The sequence below is a fragment of the Jaculus jaculus genome, chromosome 17 (assembly GCF_020740685.1).
Source record: "Jaculus jaculus isolate mJacJac1 chromosome 17, mJacJac1.mat.Y.cur, whole genome shotgun sequence".
Classification (NCBI taxonomy): domain Eukaryota; kingdom Metazoa; phylum Chordata; class Mammalia; order Rodentia; family Dipodidae; genus Jaculus; species Jaculus jaculus.
This window is the reverse complement of record NC_059118.1, coordinates 15,304,446-15,326,728: the sequence shown is the minus strand read 5'-3', so window position 1 is coordinate 15,326,728 and position 22,283 is coordinate 15,304,446. Positions and strand designations below refer to the sequence as shown.

The 22,283-nt window shown below is 45.9% G+C and overlaps 1 protein-coding gene and 1 pseudogene across 1 annotated transcript; both read right to left on the bottom strand.

The window, feature by feature from the left end:
- Nucleotides 1-8,386: 8,386 nt before the first annotated feature.
- Nucleotides 8,387-16,521, bottom strand: LOC101598393 (annotated as a pseudogene).
- Nucleotides 16,522-16,877: 356 nt separating this feature from the next.
- LOC101598693 (C-C chemokine receptor-like 2) lies at nucleotides 16,878-19,404 on the bottom strand. The gene is made up of 3 exons (XM_004661972.3): nucleotides 19,359-19,404; nucleotides 19,125-19,192; nucleotides 16,878-17,936 (listed from the first exon to the last, which is right to left on the bottom strand). Exon 3 carries the CDS (start codon nucleotides 17,922-17,924, stop codon nucleotides 16,878-16,880), a length of 1,047 nt encoding a protein of 348 aa, XP_004662029.1. The 5' UTR covers nucleotides 17,925-17,936; nucleotides 19,125-19,192; nucleotides 19,359-19,404.
- Between the last annotated feature and the right edge of the window lie 2,879 nt (nucleotides 19,405-22,283).

The window sequence follows — 22,283 nt, the reverse complement described above, 5'->3', positions numbered from 1 at the left end:
CCAAAAAGTCCCTTGGCTTCTGTTTCCTCTTTGTTGAGCTGGGGTGACACCATTTCCTGGTGTCACTCCAACATTTCCAAATGTTAAACTTTCTGCACATACTTTCCACTCTCTGCCTGTCAGGGAAAGGGGGGAAGGCAGACAAGGTCTGGAATCTGAAGTGTGAGAACCCTCGCCTTGCCCTCCGCAGACCCAGCCCGGTGGACTCAGAACAGGCCCGGCCTCTCCCAGCCCTGCCCTCCTTTCTTTTGCCACCAGTTTAGAGAACCCTCCTCTTTTCGGAGGCTGACCTTCTTAGAGGAAGGGATGGTTTTTTGCAACTTCCTTAGGGGCAGTCACCCCTACCTTAGGTAGAGTCTTCAAGCCAACTGAACGGCTGGTGGCTGGCTTCACGGGCAGAGAGCCTCGTGCCCACACAGGCAGGGAGCGCAGGACTTGGACAAACACAGACACTGTTTCACGGTGCCACAGGTCAGAGAGCAGTGAGAGGAGAGCCCCTGGGCAAAGTCCTCAGAGGTGCCCTTTTTTGAGAATAAACAGTCCCTTTCGGGCTGGAGAGATGGCTTAGCGGATAAGCGCTTGCCTATGAAGCCTAAGGACCCCGGTTCGAGGCCCGATTACCCAGGACCCACGTTAGCCAGATGCACAAGGGGGCGCACGCGTCTGGAGTTCGTTTGCAGTGGGTGCAAGCCCTGGTGCGTCCATTCTCTCTCTCTGCCTCTTTCTCTCTCTGTCACTCTCAAATAAATAAGAATAAACCAAAAAAAATTAAAAGAAAAAACAGTCCCTTTCCTGGGCAGTGTGGACTGGTGAGCGGAGGAGCTGGATGTTTTCTTCTGACCACCACTTCAGGGACCATAGGAAGGGTTGTGACTATATTAGTGACTAAGTGGGGCAGGTACCTTCAGGGCCGGACTCCTGTGTTAATGCACCTACAAAGTCTTCTGAAGATGCAAGCTGAACATACCTCAAGGCATTCTGCTCATCTCTTTAGCTTTTTAAAAATATTTTATTTATTTATTTTTATTTATTTATTATTATTATTTTTTTTTGGTTTTTTGAGGTAGGGTCTCACTCTGGTCCAGGCTGACCTGGAATTAACTCTGTCATCTCAGGGTGGCCTTGAACTCATGGCGATCCTCCTACCTCTGCTCCCAAGTGCTGGGATTAAAGACATGCGCCACCACGCCCAGCCGGGAGCAGGGCTTTGGAAACCATCCTCTTAGCCTCTTCGCCTGCTGCATATAATCCATCTCTCTCCACGCTCTTACGTCTTGGCTGTGCTTATTGTGGCTTTGTACTCACCATTGTGTTCATTCCCTACGTATGGCTGCCGCAGTGAAACAGAAAGATTGTACCAACCCTACTTCCCCCCTCCCCGACAACCCACGCCTACTGCGATACCCCCAGCCACGACCCTTCCCTCCCCAGAGACCCAGGCAGCAGCTTCTGAGGATCTCCAGAGCCCTTCCTCAGCCTGTGGCTAGAGCGCCGTAACAGTCAGTCTCCACAGCTGCATCTCCTCCGTGCCAGGCCACCACTTCAACACTAGCTCGAATACAATTCCCATCACTTTAATCGTATCTCTAAAGTTGTGTCCTCTTCCAGTTTATCTGTCATGACTTCCGGTCTTTGTTTAGCTCTTTCCCATCAGTTCTGTTTATTACACAAAACAAAATACCCCATGTGTTATCCAAGTCAGATTCCAACTTAAAAAATAAAAATCAAGGGGCTGGAGAGATGGCTTTGCAGTTAAGGCATTTGCCTGCAAAGCCAAAGGACCCTGGTTTGATTCCCCAGGACCCACGTAAGCCAGACACACAAGGGGGCATATTAGTCTGGAGTTCATTTGCAGTGACTGGAGGCCCTGATGCACCCATTCTCTCTCTCTCTACCTCTTTCTTTCTCTCGCTCTCCATTAGATCAATACAATATATTTTTAAAAATCAAAACAAACTTATTGCTATGTAAGAAAATTCCAGGGCTGGAGAGATGGCTTAGCGGTTAAGCGCTTGCCTGTGAAGCCTAAGGACCCCGGTTCAAGGCTCAGTTCCCCAGGACCCACGTTAGCCAGATGCACAAGGGGTCACATGCGTCTGGAGTTCGTTTGCAGAAGCTGGAAGCCCTGGCGCACCCATTCTCTCTCTCTCCCTCTACCTGTCTTTCTCTCTGTGTCTGTCGCTCTCAAATAAATAAATTAAAAAAAAAAAAAAGAAAATTCCACTTTTTTGTTTGTTTGTTTTTTGAGATAGAGTTTCACTCTAGCCCAGGCTGACCTGGAATTCACTATGTATTTTCAGGGTGGCCAGTAGGAGGATCACCATGAGTTCGAGGCCACCCTGAAAATACATAGTGAATTCCAGGTCAGCCTGGGCTAGAGTGAAACCCTACCTCGAAAAACCAAAAAAAAAAAAAAAAAAAAGAAAGAAAGAAAGAAAGAAAAGAAAACTGAGTCTTCTTTCTTATAAAATTACTGGAGGCAGCCAGGTGTGGTGGTACACATCTGTAATTTTAGCGCTTGGAGGTAGAGACTAGAGGATCAGAGGTTCAAGGCCAGACTCATCTATGTAGTGAGTTCAAGGCCAACCTAAGCTATGTGGGACCCTGTTTCAAAAGCAAAAATTACTGGATCTAAATAGCAATCAGGGGAAAGGAAGAAACCAAGCAGTGTGTGGTAGGGGAATTGACAAAAGGGCATCATAAGGGGCTGGAGAGATGGCTTAGCGGTTAAGTGCTTGCCTGTGAAGCCTAAGGACCCCGGTTCAAGGCTCGATTCCCCAGTACCCACGTAAGCTAGATGCACAAGGTGGCACATGTATCTGGAGTTGGTTTGCAGGGGCTGGAGGCCCTGATGTGTCCATTCTGTCTCTCTCTCTCTCTCTCTGTCTCTCTCACTCTCTCATAAATAAATAAAAACAAACAACAAAAGGGCATCATAACAGGACAAGATCCAAGTACCCCAAGATAGTTCTATGCCAGTTACTGCTGCAACTCTCTTTTTTTGTTTGTTTGTTTTTTGAGCCCAACAGACTAACCTTTTTTAATTTTTTTATTTTTCTATTTTTTTATTTTTAGATAGAAAGAGAGAGAACTGGCATGCCAGGGCCTCACCCACTGCAATTGAACTCTAGACGCACATGTGTGACCTTGTGCACTTGCATTACCTTGTGTGTCTGGCTTACCTGGGACCTGAAGTCAAACATGGGCTCTTGGGCTTCACCTTAGTCAGTAAGCCATCTCTCTGGCCCCTGCTTTAATTCTTAATACTTCTGAGTAAACATAGGAAGCACAGTGGAGACTGATAATTACATTGTGTTCCATAGGGTTACAATTGGTCTCAGTCTCTCCCTCTCCCTCCACCCTGGGTTCTTCCAGATTCTTGGCATCTCAAGAGGAAAGGTTTGAATTCACTGCCAAGGGGTAGTGGGCCATTCCAGTGAAGAGGAGTCAAGCACCTCAGGAAGTGGTCTGGTGCTTCTCTTTAGAGAGATTCTATTATTATTATTATTATTATTTGTTTTGGTTCAGTTTTTTCGAGGTAGGGTCTCACTCTAGCTCAGGCTGACCTGGAATTCACTATGCAGTCTCAAGGTGGCCTCGAACTCACAGCGATCCTCCCACCTCTGCCTCCCGAGTACTGGGATTAAAGGCGTGCGCCACCACGCCCGGCTGTCTTTAGAGGATTCTTAGGAGAGGGTGGATGAGTTGCTGGGGGCATAGTTAGGTGGTCCTCTGTTTTGATTGACAGGTTTGAGTTGTATGTTTTCTGTACTGCTCATGTTCCTTCCCATGATGCATCTGATTTTAGTTCTGTGTCTGCTCAGTCATGCACAGACATAATACGCTAAACAGGAGTTCCTCCTTAAAAGTTCACTTGGAGGACACAGTTGCCTTATTGCACATGCATCGACAGCTAGTCCAGGATGGATGACCCCCTCGGATCCAATTTCCAATCTATCCAAGAATGTATTTGAACAGGTACTGATGGTGAGTAATGGGAATAAGGTTCACCAAGAGGAGGAGAGAACTGGCTCATTGTTCGGGCCAGGTGTATATGCAGCTTGGTACAGGTGGTGGTCCCAGGTCCCCAACAGGTTGCTAGGTGCATTGTGTGGGACAAGGTTGTTTTTACTGCTCAAGCCAGTGTTTTGTGTGGCTAAACTATTCCCGGTCCTAGCCTGCCTTAGTAGCAATAACGTATACACACTATAAACATTAATATTTCATCAGAAGTTGATGCTTGTAGCCATTGTGGATGACACTGAATCAGACATAGGTTGTACTCCTCCTAAGGCAGGCAAGACAGCATCCATGTTTCTGTGGGCCACTCCCCAGCCAAGTACCTGTCAGCGAAAAAAAAAGAAGTCCATCTTGTGCCTAATCCGTGTCAGTGGCACTAAAGATACTAGTGACTAGCCTGTTCTTTCTTCCTTTGGGATGGCGAGACAGAGGGTGAGTGCCCGGCACACCAGAGGATGATGCCATGAAGTGCCTGACTTCTGGGCACCTGACCTGGAGCTTCATGCTGCGGTTGATGTGGTTTTGAAATCTACGCGGTAAAAAGCCGCTCGCTCCAGCCATCTCATGTGGAGAACGCGTAGATCCTTAGATGCCGCTCCATTCTCTCTCACTGTTCGTTCACTGTGGCAAAAAAGATGTAACTGGGGCTGGAGAGATTGCCTAGTGGTTAAGGCACTTGCCTGCGAAGCCAAAGAACCCAGGTTCGATTTCCTGGGACCCACACAAGCCAGATGCGCAAGGTGGAGCACACATCTGGAGTTCTTTTGCTGTGGCTGGAGGACCTGGTGCACCCATTCTGTCTCTCTCTACTACATGTCTCTCTCTCTAAAATAAATACAATTAAAAAAAAAGAAAGAAAATAAAAGGATGTGAGCCAGGTGTGGTGGTGCACGCCTTTAATCTCAGCACTCGGGAGGCAGAGGTAGGAGGATCGCAGTGAGTTCAAAGCCACCCTGAGACTACAGAGTGAATTCTAGGTCAGCCTGGGCTACAGTGAGACCGTACCTCAAAAAACCAAAAAAAAAAAAAGGACATAACTTAAGGCTGAGGATAGTGTTCAGTAGTAGATCACGTGCTTAGCTTGTACAATGCCTTGGTTGAGAACTACAAAAAAAAAAAACCCCTACCAAAACCACAAAATTTAGCAACTTAGTCATTTAAAGTACACAGTAAAGTCGTGTTACTGAATTCACATTATTGCGCAACAAATTTTCCCATGATCTGCATGTGTGTGTATGTATGTGCATGCATGTGTGTGTACATGCCACAGAGCCTGTGGAGGAGAGAGGACGACCTCGGATGTCAGTCCTTGCCTTCCACCTTGGCTTGATGCACGGTTTCTCCTTGTTCCCCACTGCGGATGCCAGGCTAGCCCACTAGCTTTGGGGTGAGGCTCCTGTTTCCCCCTCCTATGTCACTGTGGGTGGGCTGGGATGCCTCCTATGGTGTCCCATGGCTTCGGGGACCCCGAGCTCAAGGGTTCATACTTATATTCAGTGCTTCCTCCAGTGAGCCATTTTACGACACCAGATAGGTCTGTTCCATGTAATTCAGACTTATTCATTTATTTTTTGTTATTTCTTTTTCAGACAGGGTCTCACTCTGTAGCCTACACTGGTGTAGAACTCATTAGGTATGCAAGGCTGGCCTTGAAATTGAGGCAATCCTCTCACCTCAGCTTCCCACATGCTGGAGAGCTATCATGCCTGGCTATAATCTAGCTGTATCCATAACTTAAAATCGGAGGGTTGGCAGGGCGTGGTGGCACATGCCTTTAATCCCAGCACTTGGGAGGCAGAGGTAGGAGGATTGCCTTGAGCTCAAGGGCACCCTGAGGCTACATAGTGAATTCCAGGTCATCCTGGACTAGAGTGAAACCTACCTCAAAAAAAAAAAAAAAAAAAATTAGCCAGGCATGGTGGTGCACACCTTTAATCCCAGCACTCGAGAGGCAGAGGTAGGAGGATCGCTGTGAGTTCGAGGCCACCCTGAGACTACAAAGTGAATTCCAAGTCAGCCCGGGTTAGAGTGAGACCCTACCTCAAAAAACCAGAATAATAATAAAAAAAAACAAAACAAAACTGGAGGTCTGTAGAGATGGCTCAGTGGTTAAGAGGCGCTTGCCTCCGAACCCTGATGGCCTGGCTTCAATTTCCCAGCACCATGTGCATATATAACCTGATGTACAAAGTGATGCATTCATCTGGAATTTATTTTCAGTGGCAAGAGACCCTAATGTGCCCTTTTCCTCCTCTCTTTCTCTCTCCCTCACTCCTTTTCTCTCTCTCCCCACTCCGTGCAAATAAATAAATACAAATAAAATTGTTGTGCATATTTATCTCAAACCTCTTGACTGTATTTAACATTATTTTGTTTGTTTGTTGAGGTAGGGTTTCACTCTAGCATAGGCTGACCTGGAGTTCTAAAAACAATACAAGACAAGGCCAGGCATGGTGGTGTATGCTTGTAGTCACAGCAATTGGGAGGCACAGTCTGGATGATTTCTGGAAGTTCAAGGCAAGGCTTGCCTACACAGTGAGTTCTAGGCCAGTCAGAAACTACACAGCAAGACCCTATCTTTGCTATATGTTGTAAAAATTAACTTATTAGCCAGGCGTGGTGGCACACGCCTTTAATCCCAGCACTCAGGAGGCAGAGGCAGAAGGATCACCATGAGTTCGAGGCCACCCTGAGACTTCATAGTGAATTCCAAGTCAGCCTGAGCTAGAGTGAGACCCTACCTCAAATACACAAAATATTAACTTATTATTTAAATTACATCGGGAACAACTATTATAAGGGTAAGGCTACTTATGTTATTAATTCTTATCAGAATGAGAAATACATTTACTATATAGTATAATGACTATTATTGGTAGGAATGAATTAGCACATGAGACTTCCAAACTATTCAGAGGAAAAGGGGAAAAATAATATATGCATCTGGACTATCCCCACGGGCATACCATCCACTGTCCAAAGTGTTGGCTTTAGGGCTGAAGAGATAGCTCAGCAATTAAGGCACTTGCCTGCGATGCCTAACAACCTGGGCTTGATTCCCTAGTACCCATGTAAAGCCAGATCTACAAAGTGGTGCATGCATCTGGAGTTCTTTTACAGTGGCTACAGGCCTTGGAATTCTCTCTCTCTCTCTCTCTCTCTCTCTCTCTCTCTCTCTCTCTCTCTCTCTCTCCTTGCAAATGAAGAAATAAAATATTTTTCAAAAAGTATTAACTTCAAGTGGTGTGGGTAGAATAATTTAATTTTCACTATAGTGTACCATTGCTCTTACAAGAATTATTCAATTAAATCTGAATCAGTAAACGTCATCAAAGAGCAAGGCAAATATACGTTAGAAAAATTATAAATCATTTCTTACTTAGTTTCACCACCAGACACTGCCACGACTCTAGCTCCTTCAAGGTAAGGCCAATCAACAAAAGACTGATTTCCCAAGGCACTGATGAAGCTACATTTTCTAGGAAAAGCAGAGAAGTTCATTTGTAGTGTAGGCCCAAAAGAGAACTTTACACAGACAAAACTCTCCAATTTCCATTTAAGTTTTTTTTTTTTTAACTTTGTAAAATGAATGAGGTGGATAGAGTAGTGTTGCAAAATTGCACCCACTGATAAAATTCTATGAATTGACTAGCTAGACTCGTAATTAGTTTGCTGATAACTGAGAAAAGTAAAAAGAACAGTGGAAATGGCCAGAAAAGAGCTATTCATTGTTTCTTACCAATAGGTACTTAGGATCTAATAAATCATCTCACTATGGAAAAGGGGAGTGGGGAGATGCCTACACGGGAAGAGAGAGAGCTTGCTGTGGGAGCATGAGGACCCCAGTATGATCCAGTCACTCCTATACCAAGTCAGACATGGCCATGAACACCTTGTGACCCCAGCATTGAGGTGGGCACGGACAGGACTGCTGAGTCTCAGGAGGACTGCTGAGATAGCCAGTCTACCTGAACAACTGGATGCTCTAGGTTCAGTGAGAGGCTCTGTCCCTAAAGGAAATAATATATGTAACATCTTAAAAAAAACTTTATATTTATTTGTTTATTTTGGGGAGAGAGAGAGAATGAGTGCACCATAGCCTTTAGCCACTGCAAACAAACTCTAGATGCATGCACCATCTTGTGCATCTGGCTTACACGGGTACTGGGGAATCAAACCTGGGTCCTTGGGCTTCATAGGCAAACGCCTTAACCACTAAACCATCTCTCCAGCCCTGTGACGTGCTATGAAATATTCTGTTTAAAGCAATGTCTTACATCAATGTTCCTCTTTTATTTTATTTAAACATCTTTGTTTTGTTTCTAGAGTTACAGACCGACCTTTATTTAAAAATCTGATCTACCAATTAGCGTTTCCCACCAACTCAGGGAGCAGAAACCTTCACAGGCTTCACAATCTTTCGCTTGGGTGCCGCCTTTGTGGGAGCCTCAGCAGCAGGCTTGCTGTCTTCTTTGAGGCTTGGCCTTTTTTGCTTCCTGGGCAGCCCAGATGGACTGCTCTCGCTGAGCCTTCCTGACTTCTGGTTTCTGGTTCCTCCTGGCCATGATGTCAGCAAGAGATGCCCCAGTGATGGCCCCTCTGGAACCTGACTGCATGCAGGGTTCCCTGCTTCTGAATTTCCTCCCACTCTCCCCTTTTTTTGTGCTTTCTTCTTTAGAGGACAGTCCAGCCTGTCTATCAAGGAGTCCTCTTGGAAAGGAATGCCGAGTCACATTTTGCATTAAGAAACTGGATTGCCCGTATCCAGGGTAGATCTTGTACCCGCTTGAAAAACTGCTCAGCTCCACCTTCCTGGACGGCGGGCAGCCAGGACGGAGGGAAGATGGCCAAGAGCTTAGTTAACGTTTTTATTTATTTGTGAGGAGAGAGAGGAAGAGGGTGATAAAGAGACCATGGGTGTGCCAGGCCATCTTGTTGCTGCAAACGAATTCTGCACACAAGTGCCACTTTATGCATCAGGCTTTACATGTGAACTGAGACTCTAACCCAAGCTTATAGGCTTTGCAAGCAAGTGCCTTTAACAGCTGAGCCTTCTCCCCAGCCCAAAGTGCTAGTTTTTTTTTTTTGTTTGTTTGTTTTGTTTTTTGTTTTTGCTTTTGTTTTTCAAGGTAGAGTCTCACTCTGGTCCAGGCTGACCTGGAATTCACTATCTAGTCTCAAGGTGGTCTCGAACTCACGGTGATCCTCCTAACTCTGCCTCCCAAGTGCTGGGATTAAAGGCGTGCACCACCATGCCCGGCCAAAGTGCTAGTTTTAAAAATAATCTCTTAAGGCTGGAGAGATAGCTTAGCAGTTAAGGTGCTTGCCTGTAAAGCCAAAGGACCCGTGTTCAATTCCCCAGGACCCACATAAGCTAGATGCACAAGGGGGCACATGCATCTGGAGTTTGTTTGCAATGGCTCAAGGCCCTGGCATGCCCATTCTCTCTCTCCCTCCCTCTCTCTCTCTTTCTACCTGCCCATTTCTCTCTCTCTCTCAAATAAATTTTAAAAAATTAAAACATATTTTTATAAACATAAGCCATTAGCCAAGCATGGTGGTATATGCCTTTAATCCCAGCACTCTGGAAGCAGAGATGGGAGGATTGCCAGTAGTTCAAGTCCAGCCCGAGACTACATAGTGAATTCCAGGTCAGCCTGGGCTAGAGCAAGACTCTACTTCAATACCCCCCAAAATAATAATAATAATTAAATAAAATAAAAATAAGCTATTAATTTATACATTATATTGCAGAAAAACTTTATGGAAGGAACTGAAGTTTAAATATAAATTTTCATGTATCTTTTTTTTTATTATTTATTTATTTGAGAGCGACAGACACAGAGAGAAAGACAGAATAGAGGGAGAGAGAGAATGGGCACGCCAGGGCTTCCAGCCTCTGCAAACGAACTCCAGACGCGTGCGCCCCCTTGTGCATCTGGCTAACGTGGGACCTGGGGAACCGAGCCTCGAACTGGGGTCCTTAGGCTTCATAGGCAAGCGCTTAACCGCTAAGCCATCTCTCCAGCCCTCATGTATCTTTTTTTATTGCACTTAATTTTGGGGCACGTGTGTACATTAAAGTGCACGTGGTGGTGTGTGATGTGATGTGGCAGAGGCACATACGTGTGCAGATGTGTGTGCCTGTGGAGACCAGAGGAGAACACTGAGTGTTCTTGAAGCCTCATCTGTGTGTTTTCTTGAGATGGAGTCTTTCACTTAACCCACAGCTTCCGCGTTGTCGTCAGGGTGACCCACTCATCCTGTGGTCTCCCCTCCCACCAGCCCGTGAACTAGGGGTTCAGATGTGCATGGCCACACCCAGCACAAAGTGCTGGGGAACTGGACTTGGGCAGTCCGCAGGCCCCCTTCAGCTCTCATGCTTACACAGAAAGTGCTCTACCAACCGAGCCATCTCCCCAGCTGCTTTATTTATGTGTGTATTTATTTTTATTTATTTGAACAGAGAGAAAGAGAGAGAGAAAAAAAAATGGCATGTTGGGGCCTCCAGCCATTGCAAATGAACTCCAGATGCATGCGCCACCTTGTGCGTCTGTCTTACATAGGATCTGGGGAATCGAACCTGGGCCCTGTGGATTTTCTGGCAAACGCCTTAACTGCTAAGCCATCCCTCCAGCCCCCCGCTGCAGCTACTATTTTTAATCTTTTTTTTTTTTTTTTTTGGTGAGATAGGGTTTCAGGTAACCCAGGTTAGCCTTGAACATGCTATTTATGTGTGAAGACCAGAAGGCGATTTCAGGCGTCATCCTGTGAAACACCATCTACCTCCTTTAAGATGGGGTGTCTCCCTGGCCTGAAGCTCTCCAGTTAAACCAGCTTTGTTGGCCAGTGAGCGCCCAGGATTCTCCTGTGTCTGCCTCCCCAGTTCGGAGGTTTCTAGGCACACATCCTGCCTGGTATTTTCTGCCAGTACCAGGGATGGATGTAGGATCTCATGTTTGAGAAGCAAGCCCTTTACTGACTGCGCTATTTCCCCAGCCCCTGTGATTGATGGCTTCCTCACTTCCTTTCTCCATTGGTTCTCTCTTCTTTTCTTTTTTCCTTATGAACTTTTAAAAAATATTGTATTTATTGGACTGGAGAGATGGCTTAGCAGTTAAGCGCTTGCCTGTGAAGCCTAAGGACCTCTGTTTGAGGCTCGATTCCCCAGGACCCACGTTAGCCAGATGCACAAGAGGGTGCATGTATCTGGAGTTTGTTTGTGGTGGCTAGAGGCTCTGGCACACCCATTCTCTCTCTCTCTCTGTCATTCTCAAATAAATAAATAAAAATGAACAACAACAACAAAATTTTTTTAAAAATAAGAATATTGTATTTATTTGTTTATTTGAGAGAGGGAGAGAGAGAGGAAGAGGCAGATACAACAGGTGCACCAGGGTTTCCAGCCACTGCAAAGGAACTCCAGACACATGTGCCACCTTGTACATCTAGCTTACGTGGGTCCTGGGGTATCAAACCTGGGTCCTTAGGCTCCGCAGCAAGTGCCTTAACCACTAAGCCATCTCTCCAGCCCGGCCCTCTCTTCTTTTTATGGATTTTGCTTGATGAGTTGGCTGTTCTCTACCTATAGCTATGCTTCTGACCCTCTTTTCTTTCTTTTTTTTTAAGTTAATTTTTTTGTTTATTTTTATTTATTTATTTGACAGTGACAAACAGAAAGAGAAAGAGGCAGATAGAGAGAGAGAATGGGAGCGCTAGGGCCTCCAGCCACTGCAAATGAGCTCTAGATGCATGCGCCCCCTGTGCATCTGGCTAACGTGGGTCCTGGGGAATCGAGCCTCAAACCAGGATTCTCAGGCTGCACAGGCAAGCGCTTAACCACTAAGGCATCTCTCCAGCCCTAAATTAATTTATTTTTTATTACCAACTTCACTGATTATAAACAAATCCCATGGTAATACCCTCCGTCTCCCCACTTCTCCCCATTCTCCATCACTTCCCCTCCCCCTCTCAATCAGTCTCTCTTTTATTTTGATGTCATGATCTTTTCCTCCTATTATGATGGTCTTGTGTAGGTAGTGTCAGGCACTGTGAGGTCATGGATATCCAGGCCATTTTGTGTCTGGGGGAGCACGCTGTAAGGAGCCCTACCCTTCCTTTGGCTCTTACATTCTTTCCGCCACCTCTTCCTCAATAGACCCTGAGCCTTGGAAGGTGTGATCTAGATATTGCAGTGCTGAGCACTCCTTTGTCACTTCTTCCCAATACCATGACATCTGGCCCTCTTTTCACTGATAAACATGTAGATCGAGGATCTAACACCTGTTACCTTTACTTCCTGCCCCCTAGTCTTTAAGAATTAACTCTGCCACTGCCAATATATTGGAATGGAATTCTCACAGGCCAACATCAATGCTTAAAGGACAAATCCAGAAACTGTCTTAGTTTTTGTATTTCTTCCAACTTAGGCAACATACAGCCCCTCCTCTATGTGTCTGTGACACTACCTAACGCAGAAACCATTCTTTCTTCTTTGAGCGTCTGCTGTCACTGTGGCCCTTTGACTGTCTCCTCGGGCAGCCTTGGTAATTGTAGGTGCTTCATCCTATTGAGATCACGGGCGGTCAGTGCACTGTTTCTTCCTGGAAATGAGACTCAAGGCTTCAGCCACCCGAGTTCTGTTGGTAACTCAGATAACTCCTATCTGTCTGCAACTTTTGTTGTTGTTTTTTCGAGGTAGAGTCTCACTCTAACCCAGGCTGACCTGGAATTTATTATGTAGTTTCAGGGTGGCCTCAAACTCATGGCGATCCTCCTACCTCTGTCTCCTGAGGGTTGGGATTAAAGGCATGCACCACCACATCCAATTTTTTTTAGATTTTAACTTATTTATTTGAGACATAGAGAAGAGAGAAAGAGTTGGGGGGGGGGGAGGAAAATGGGTGCACCAGGGCCCCTGCCACTGCAAATGGACTCCAGATGCATGTGCCACCTTGTACATCTGGCTTCCATGGGATGTGGAGAATCACACCTGGGTCCTTAGACTTGGCAGGCAAGCACTTTAACCACTAAGCCATCTTTCCATCTCTCTCTCTCTCTCTCTCCCTCTCTTTGTTTCTTTTCGCTTTTTCAAGATAGGGTCTCACTCTAGCCTAGCCTAGATTGACCTGGAATCCACTATGTAGTCCCAGGGTAGCCTCGAATTCACAGTGATACTCCTACCTCTGCTTCTCAAAGGATTAAAATTGTGTGCCACCATGCCCGGCTCTCTCCAATTTTTTTTTTTCGAGGCAGGGTCTCACTCTAGCTCAGGCTGACCTGGGAATTCACTATGTAGTATGAGGGTGGCCTTGAACTCACAGCAATCCTCCGACCTCTGCCTCCAGAGTGCTGGGATTAAAGGTATGTGCCACCATGCCGGGCATGAAGAGTCTTTCTAATCTGAGTTTTTTCATCTGCACCATAGTGCACAAAGAAATGACTGGACTGCTTTCTTCAGTCTCCTTCTAAGGATAATACAACACCTGTATCATTCTAAAAGCACAGAAAATTTATTATTTACAATGTGTGATAGACCTTGTATTACTCTGGGTATTTGGGCTTATATAATTTGGGGAACCCTAGCTATGAATGGGTCTGAGAAGTGAGCCATGGTGACTCTCCCCACTAATGTCAGCATTTGGGAGACTGAGGGAAGATCTTTGTGAGCTGGATGGCAGCTTGGGCTACAGAGTGAGTTCCAGGTCAGCCTGCACTAGAGTCAGACCCTGCCTAAAAACAAAAAGAGAAAAGAATAATCCCAGCATTCAGGAGGTAGAGGGAGGTGGATCACTGTGAGTTTGAAAGTCACCCTGACCTGAGGCTACATAGTGAATTCCAGGTCAACCTGGGCTAAAGTGAGACCCTACCTAGGAAAAAAAAAAAAAAAGAGGGCTACATAGCAAGTTTTGACTTTAGTTTGAGCTACATAGCAAGACCTTGTCTTGATAAAAAAAAAAAAAAAAATATATATATATATATATATATATATATATATATATATATATATATGTAAAATGTGATCAGCGGGCTGGAGAGATGACTTAGCGGTTAAGGTGTATGCCTGTGAAGCCTAAGTAACCAGGTTTGATTCTCCAGGTCCCAAGTAAGCCAGATGCACATGGTGGCACATGTATCTGGAGTTCATTTGCAGTGACTAGAGGCCCTGGTGCATTCATTTTCACACACACTCTCTTTCCATCTCAAATAAAAAAATAAATAAATCTTGAAAAATAAAATTTTAAAAAAGTGATCAATAAAAATAAACATATAGGGCTGGAGAGATGGCTTAGCAGCTAAAGTGCTTGCCTGCAAAGCCAAAGGAACCAAGTTCGATTCCCCAGGACCCTCGTTGCCCAGATGCACAAGGAGGCACATGCATCTGGAGTTTGTTTGCAGTGGCTTGAGGCCCTGGCTCACCCATTGGCTCTCTTATCTTCCCTCTCTCTCTATTTTTAATAAATAAAGAAATATAAAAAAGAGTCTTTAAACAGGGTGTGGTGGTGCACACCTTTAATCCCAGCACTTGGGAGACAGAGATAGAAGGATCACCATGAATTTGAGGCCACCCCAAGACTACACAGTGAATTCCAGGTCAGCCTGAGCTAGAGTGAGACGCTACCTCAAAAAAACAAACAACAAAGAAAGAGTAGTTCAGTGGAAGGGAAACAGAGGGGATGTCAAGAGAAGGTAACAGAGGGGATTAGGGTAAAATACACCAAACACATGTTTGAAAAGTACAACAGGTAAAATGAAAGTTAGAAAATCACTAGGACATATCTTAAAAATGTTCTACTAAATTGGAAAATCTAAAAGAAATGGGTAAGTTTCTAGATGCATAAAACTTATATAAATTTAAAAATGAGAGAAATAATTTCAGCAGATATATAACAAGCAACAAGATTGAAGCAACAATAAAAAAAAAAAAAATCTCCTGAATGAAAAACATTAAGTCCCAAAAGGATTCACTACTGAATTCTACCAGATTTATAAAGAATGCACTTCAAAGTCAGGCATGGAGGCATACGTCCATAGTCTCAGAATTCAGGAGGCTGAGGTAAGATTGCCATAAGTTCCTGGCTAGCCTGGGCTACAGAGTGAGTTTAAAACCTAGAGCTTAGCCTGGGCTATAGAACCTGACTCAAAAAAAAAAAAAAAAAAAAGAATTAACATTCACCTGGGCATGGTGGTATATGTCTTTAATCCCAGCACTTGGGAGGCAGAGGTAGGAGGATTGCTATGAGTTCAAGGCCACCCTGAGACTATACAGTGAATTCTAGGTCAACCTGGGCTAAAGTAAAACCCTACCTCAAAAAAAAAAAAAAAAGAAAAGAAAAGAAAAAGTATTAACATCCATGTAATTTAAATTATTAAGTAAGAAATCAGGTATAAGAGGGCATACCATCAGCCCCAGTAGTTAAGAGGCTGATGTTGGAGGATCATCATGAGTTTGAGGCACGCAAAACAAAAAATAAAAAGAATAACATAGTCAACATAAATATTCTGTTAAAATATATATCTTAGCCGGTTGTGATGGCACACACCTTTAATCCCATAACTTGGGAGACAGAGGTAGGAGGATCACCATGAGTTCCAGGCTACCTAAGACTACATAGTGAATTTCATGTCAGCCTGGGCTAGAGTGAGATCCTACCTCAAAGAAACAAAAATAAATAAATAAAATAAAACATGTATTTTAGCTGGGTGTGGTGGCACTCTTCCTTTAATCCCAGCACTCAGGAGGCAGAGGTAGAGAGGTAGGAATATTGCTGTGAGTTCGAGGTCACCCTGAGACTACATAGTGAATTCCAAATCAGCCTGGGTTAGAGTGAGACCTTACCTGGAAAAAAAAAAAAAAATGCCTCTTACAGAAAATGATAAAATAAAGTGACCTTAGGACTTAAGAATATAATGGAAAGGGTAGGAAGAGGACACTTCTGTGCTTACTTCTTTTTTTTTCATGAAATTAAGGGTTTTTTTTTAAATATTTTTATTTATTTGCCAGCAGAAAGAGATAGAAGAGAGACAGAGAGAATGGGTGTGCCAGGTCCTCCAGCCATTGCAAACGAACTCCAGATGCATGTGCCACTTTGTACATCTGGCTTTACGTGAGTACTGGGGAATCAAATCTGTGTCTTTAGGCTTTGCAGGCAAGCACCTTAACCACTGAGCCATCTCTCCAGCCCTCCACTCTCTTTTCATTTTTTTTTTTTTTTTTGAGGTAGGAACTCACTCTATCCCAGGCTAACCTGGAATACACCACGTAGTCTCATGGTGGCCTCAATCTCACAGCGATCCTCCTACATCTGCCTCCCCAGTGCTGGGATTAAATGCATGAGCCACTGTACCTGGCTTGTTGAACAATATTTTTGAGACAGGGTCTTGCTATGTAATCTAGGCTGGCCTTGAATTTGTGGCAATCCTCCTAGCTTGGTTACCAGAGTGTTAAGATTACAGGCAGGTGCCACCACACCCAACTCACAATTCTTGGTAGGTTGGCATGCGTGCAGAGGGTACAGGCTCAGGAGCAAATGGTACCCAGGTTTGTATCTCCATCCTGCCACTTGGAGTTGCGTAACTTTAGACAAATTCCTGAGCCTCAGTTTCCTTTTCAGAGTAATGGGACTACCACCACCCACGCTATGGACAAGTAGCAAGGGGTGAAAGAGCTCGCTCACATTTGTAAAGAGCCTAACTCCGTTTCTGAGACAAGTTCAATCCCTAGTAACCCTTTACTCACCCTCTCCTTTTTCTTCCTATGTCCTATTTTATACATAAATGTGTAAAAAAAAAAATCACATAAAACAACGCAGAGACAGAATCCACGCTGATGTGTCACGCCTTTGATACTAGCTAGTTTATAGTTGAGTGGATTGATCGTGACCTTCCCTTGGCACATCAGAGTGGACACTGGGCTGAAATGGAATGTCTTTACATAGTGAGGACAGACCGCAGAGGTATTTCCTAGAGTCCTTGTCAAGAAGCAAATAGAGGAGAGGGTTGACACAGCAGTGAGTGCTGGCGATGATCTTGGTGACCTGGACACTTGTGTCCAAGCTATAGCTGCTCTGGTCCTGCAGGAACAGATGCTCCTGGAACGCGTACAGGAAGAGGGCAGCATTGTACGGTGCCCACATCAAAAGGAAGACACCCATAATGACAGAAACAAGCTTGCAGAGGTCATAATGTCTCTCTCTGAAGCTCTGTGTTTTCCTCGCTTGCACAGAGCAAAATATGAAAATAGACAGTGGGAAAAGAAGTACCAAAACATTCATCTTTAAAGTGAGAAAATGCTTCCAGAATGGCTCTTCACCTGGAAGGAAGGAAGGTTTGCTGAAGGCACACTTGTATTTCTGCCAATCCATCGGAAGTTCATAAAACACAAATTCAGGCAAAGTGACCAGAATAGCCACAGTCCAAGCCAGGATGCTCGTAATGATGCCACCAGGCACCGTCCTGAGGGCTGAGGACCATCGGTTCGTGTGGAAGCATCCCTGGCACGCTTCCATAACAAGAAAAATAATGAAAAGCGCCCCGCCCTGTAAGCTGGTCGACTGGAGCCCAAGGAGAACTTTACACACGGGCTTGCCAGGATGTCCCCCATGTGCAGCGGCCTGAGCCCAGAATGGCAGGGGAAGCAAAAAGCACAGATGAGAGATGGTCAGATTGAGAAAATGGATATTGCCCGCGGCCTTGAGTCCTTTGTATTTTATCAGGATGAACAGAACCAAGACGTTGTCCAGGCAACCGACTGTAAACAACGCTGAGCACAGGGGCAGCAGCTGGTGGGCCGTCAGGAGCTCTGCCTCGTGTGGGTGACGCTGTTCCTCGTCGCCGCTCCCCGCGTCGTCCTGGATGAAGACATCATACTCATCATCCTCTGGGGCCACTGTGTAATTAGCCATCTCCAGGCTGCCCTGTGGAGAAATCAGGCAAGATGTACCCCTCCCTACAGTTACGTTAGCCCAGGGGGAAAAAACCAAACAGAAATGAGCCCACACCATCACCCCCATCCCTCTCCTGATGTTTAATTTTAGCCAGAGTGGGTCTGCGTCTCAGAAGACTGAACGTGAACACTTTGGAAACATGCGCCCTCCTCCCCAGAGGGGCGGCTTCACCGGGTCTGCCCGATAAACTCCCAGGGACTGAGCTAGTAAGTGACAGGTGCCATCTGGGCAACAAAAGGAGGCAGAACAGTTTCTTTACTTAAATTCTTTTGGTTGGAACAAGACATTCCTAACAAAACAGGTTTTTTTGTTGTTAATTTGTTTATTTATGATTTATTTGAGAGCAATTGGGGGGGGGAGGGAGAGAATGGGCACACCAGGACCTCCAGCCATTGCAAACAAACTCCAAATGCATGCACCACCTTGTACGTCTGGCTTAAATGGGTACTGGGGAGTCAAGCCTTGAATCGGGGTCCTTAGGCTTCACAGACAAGCACTTTAACGGCTAAGCCATCTCTCCAGCCCCAAGAAAACAGTTTTTAAGAGAACATAGCTGGGTGTGGTGGTGCACACCTTTAATCCCAGCGCTCAGGAGGTAGAAGTAGGAGGATCACCATGAGTTTGAGGCCACCCTGAGACTTCATAGTGAATTCCAGGTCAGCCTAGGCTAGAGTGAGACCCTACCTCAAAAAAAAAAAAAAAAAAAAAAAAAAGAAAGAAAGAAAGAAAGAAGAGAGGGGTTCGGTGGATAAAATGTTTAGCACCCATATAAATGCCCATATAAATGGGCATGGTGACCTGCCTTTAATTCCAGTGATGAGGATGCAGAGATGGGCTTCTCAAGGCAAGATAGCTAGCTAGAATAGCTGAGTCTGCGAGCTGTGGGTTCAAGTGAGAGATCTACCTCCAGTGGAGTGTGGGTGAGGAAAATTCGCAGCTCCACCTCTGGCCTCCACATGAATGAACACACACACGTGCCCACTCGTGTATGAGCACTCAGACACACACCACACATGCTGACATACAAAGAGAACAGCAGAGAGAGAGCGGGGAGAAGAAAGAGGAAAAGCACGGAGCGAAAGAGAGTCAGATACCGCAGCTCAGCTTTAAGAAGTTGGTACATTTCCTCCTTCCTATGGGTCTAAAAAGTTCGCTTACCCTTTCAGAAGGCTCTCCTGCGTCCCTGGCTGTAGATGTTTTTCTCCTCCAAGGATATAAACAAGTGTCTGCAAAAGTGAAAGCATGCTGGGCACCCACCTAGGCAGAGCTGGTGAGATCAGCATGACTTACCAAGATCCTGGGGTGAGGGGAGGGTGCAGCTTCTCCACCTACCATCCAGGAAGCTGTGGGAACATGGGGTGGGGGGGTGACGGGGGTGGGGAGATCACTCACTTCCTTCTGAACGAACACACTGCTCTTGGCCCTGAGAGGGGGCAGAGAAACCACTGTCCATTCCTCTTGGGCTCTGTCGCAGGTCATGGGGCTGGCTGAGATCAAGAGGCTTGAAAATATCTTGGGCCTCGGAGAGCCTCTGGGGAGGCTCTGAGACAAACTAGGAAGTTGTTTTTTCCTCCTCACCCTGCCCCTCCCTGTAGGCTCACTTTTGCTTTCCCTGCCGCTTTGAGACAGCCGTCCTCCTGGCTGCACCAGATAAGGGTATTAAGTTACTGCTGCTACCAGTGATAGGAAGGGAATGACACCAGGGTACGCAGTTCCCCCTTGGCTTTCGACATTAGCTCTCCGGATAGGTAGCAGCACCCAGTGTAGCAGAGCATCCATGATCACCCAGAGTCCAGACCCGATCACCCGGAGTCCACACCTGAGGGCCTCCAGCGCAGTCGCCCGGGCACTGGCAGGAAGCTGTAAGGTTCAGGGGTGACCAAGCACACGGAGACCACTCGGAGGCAAGGACCGAAGCTTCTATTCAGGACAAACACGAGCTGCCAGGACTGACTCTCAAGAGCGGAGCAGTCAACTTGAGATTCCACAGACCGTGGGCTTTATAGAGCTCTTCAGCTGGGGGAAGGAGAGGAAGGGAAGGAACTCCTTTATTCTTGACTTTAGCCATAGGCTGTGAGACCAGAAGTGACCAGGTGGGAGATAAGGGGGCAGGAAACCTAGACCTGGGGCATCATTAGGCAAGGCAGGGATAATGGCTGGATGGTTTCTTGAGGAATGTGGATGACCCACTTCCTTGCGTCTGTCGCCATCCTGCTGTCTTTGGTGATTTCATTTTGTCCTGACCTAACAGAAGCCACTTCCGGGGGGGGGAAGGGGTACGGGGTGGGGGGGATTAGCCCAGGGGCCAGCAACCTGCAGGGAGAAATATAGTGAGTGGTGTGTGTTGAGGGTTTATATTATCAGGGTTTTTTGTCGTTGTTTTTTGTTTGCTTATTTTTTGTTTTTTTCCGAGGCAAGATTTCACTCTAGCCCAGGCTGACCTGGAATTCACTATGTAGACTCAGGGTGGCCTCGAACTCAAGGCGATCCTCCTACCTCTGCCTCCTGAGTGCTGGGATTGAAGGTGTGCGCCACCACGCCCAGCTCTATATTGTCAGTTTTGAAAGATGCTGTGTGTTTTTGCTGATGAATGGAGGCCCAAGACAGGATTTAGGGAACATGAAAGCCACAGAAGTCATGTTGGTTAGAAAGAAGGGTGGGGACAGGGCACAGCAGGAATGGGATGCTAGAGCAGGTGAACGTGAGGCTGCCCTGGGCATTCATATTGGGAAAAGTGGGGAGTGTTGCAGGCAGCCAGAAGGACAGCCATTAGAGTTTGTTGCAGTCCGGTTCACATTGCTGGTAGAAATCACCCAACCAAGAGCAGCTTCTGGGAAAAAGAGATTTATTTTGGCTTACAGGCTTGAGGGGAAGCTCCACGATGGCAGGGGAAAACGATGGCATGAGCAGAGGGTGGACATCACCCCCTGGCCAACATAAGGTGGACTACAGCAACAGGAGGGTGTGCCAAACACTGGCATGGGGAACCTGGCTAAAAAGCCCTTAAGCCCGCCCCCAACAATACACTCCCTCCAGGAGGCATTAATTCCCAAATCTCCATCAGCTGGGAACCTAGCATTCAGAACACCTAAGTTTATGGGGGACACCTGAATCAAACCACCACAGAGTTCTACTCAGCTGTAAAGAAAAATGAAGTTATGAAATTTGCAGGAAAATGGATGGATATGGAAAAGATTACACTAAGTGAGGTAAACCAGGCCCAGAAAGCCAAATGTCACGTGTTCTCTCTCATATGTGGATCCTAGCTAAAAATGATTGGACTTCTGTGTGAGTAGGAAGAAAACTCAGTAGCAGAGGCCAGTAAGCTAGATATGTGATATAAAGGGACTAGAAAGGGGGGTTACTTAATAGGATGGTAATATATATATGAAAGTAGAAGAAGAGATTAATGGGGGTGAAAAGGCCTAAGTGAGGTCAGGGAAAGAGATTAATAAAGGAAAGGTAGAGGGAGGGCTAATCAAAATCTAAGAGGATAAACAGAGCGTAGTGGTGCACACCTTTAATCCCAGCACTCAGGAGGCGGAAGTAGGAGGATTGCCATGAGTTTGAGGCCACCCTGAGACTACACAGCGATTTCCAGGTCAGCCTGAGCTACAGTGAGACCCTACCTCGAAGAGGAAAAAAAAAAAAAATCTAAGAAGATATAAATAAGTCATATGGAAACCTACTTTTTTGGACAATGAACACACAGGAGCCATAGATTGTTACTAGAAAATTTTCAGTGCCAGGGGTGAGATACCTTCCATTGAGTTTTTTGCCAGGGAGGTCCCTGATGCTCCCAAAACATTACAGGCCATTGCGGAGGCCCTTGGTCTCTCACCAGGAATAAATGGTAAGACCCTATTACTGAAGAATCCACATACTTGGGCTATAAGGTCACTGAGAAATCCTGCTGGAGCTGAGCTGATAACCTCCTCCATGTAGACCAGTTGGCAGAAAGCTGGAAAAGGCCACACTGCATGCAGCTCAATGGGAGAGAGAGAAATCACCAGTGAAGATACTCAGCAGTGGACTCTGCAAGCCTTATATTTGGCCAGCCAGACCAAATGAGCCAACAGGTGCAATAGTGGCACGTCTGTCATGGGGGAAATCAGCTGCCCTCTGATTTGACTGGAGGCCTGCTCCATGGGAGGGAATACATCCCTGATACTGAAAACCTACAACAGGGATAGTCATGAGCCCTAGGGGTGTAACGTCTGCTGCTGTCTGGCTAAATGCATATATTATGCTCATCAAACTGCCCAGTAAGCACTTCTCTTAATGTGCACACCCATATATTAATGCTACTCTCGCTTT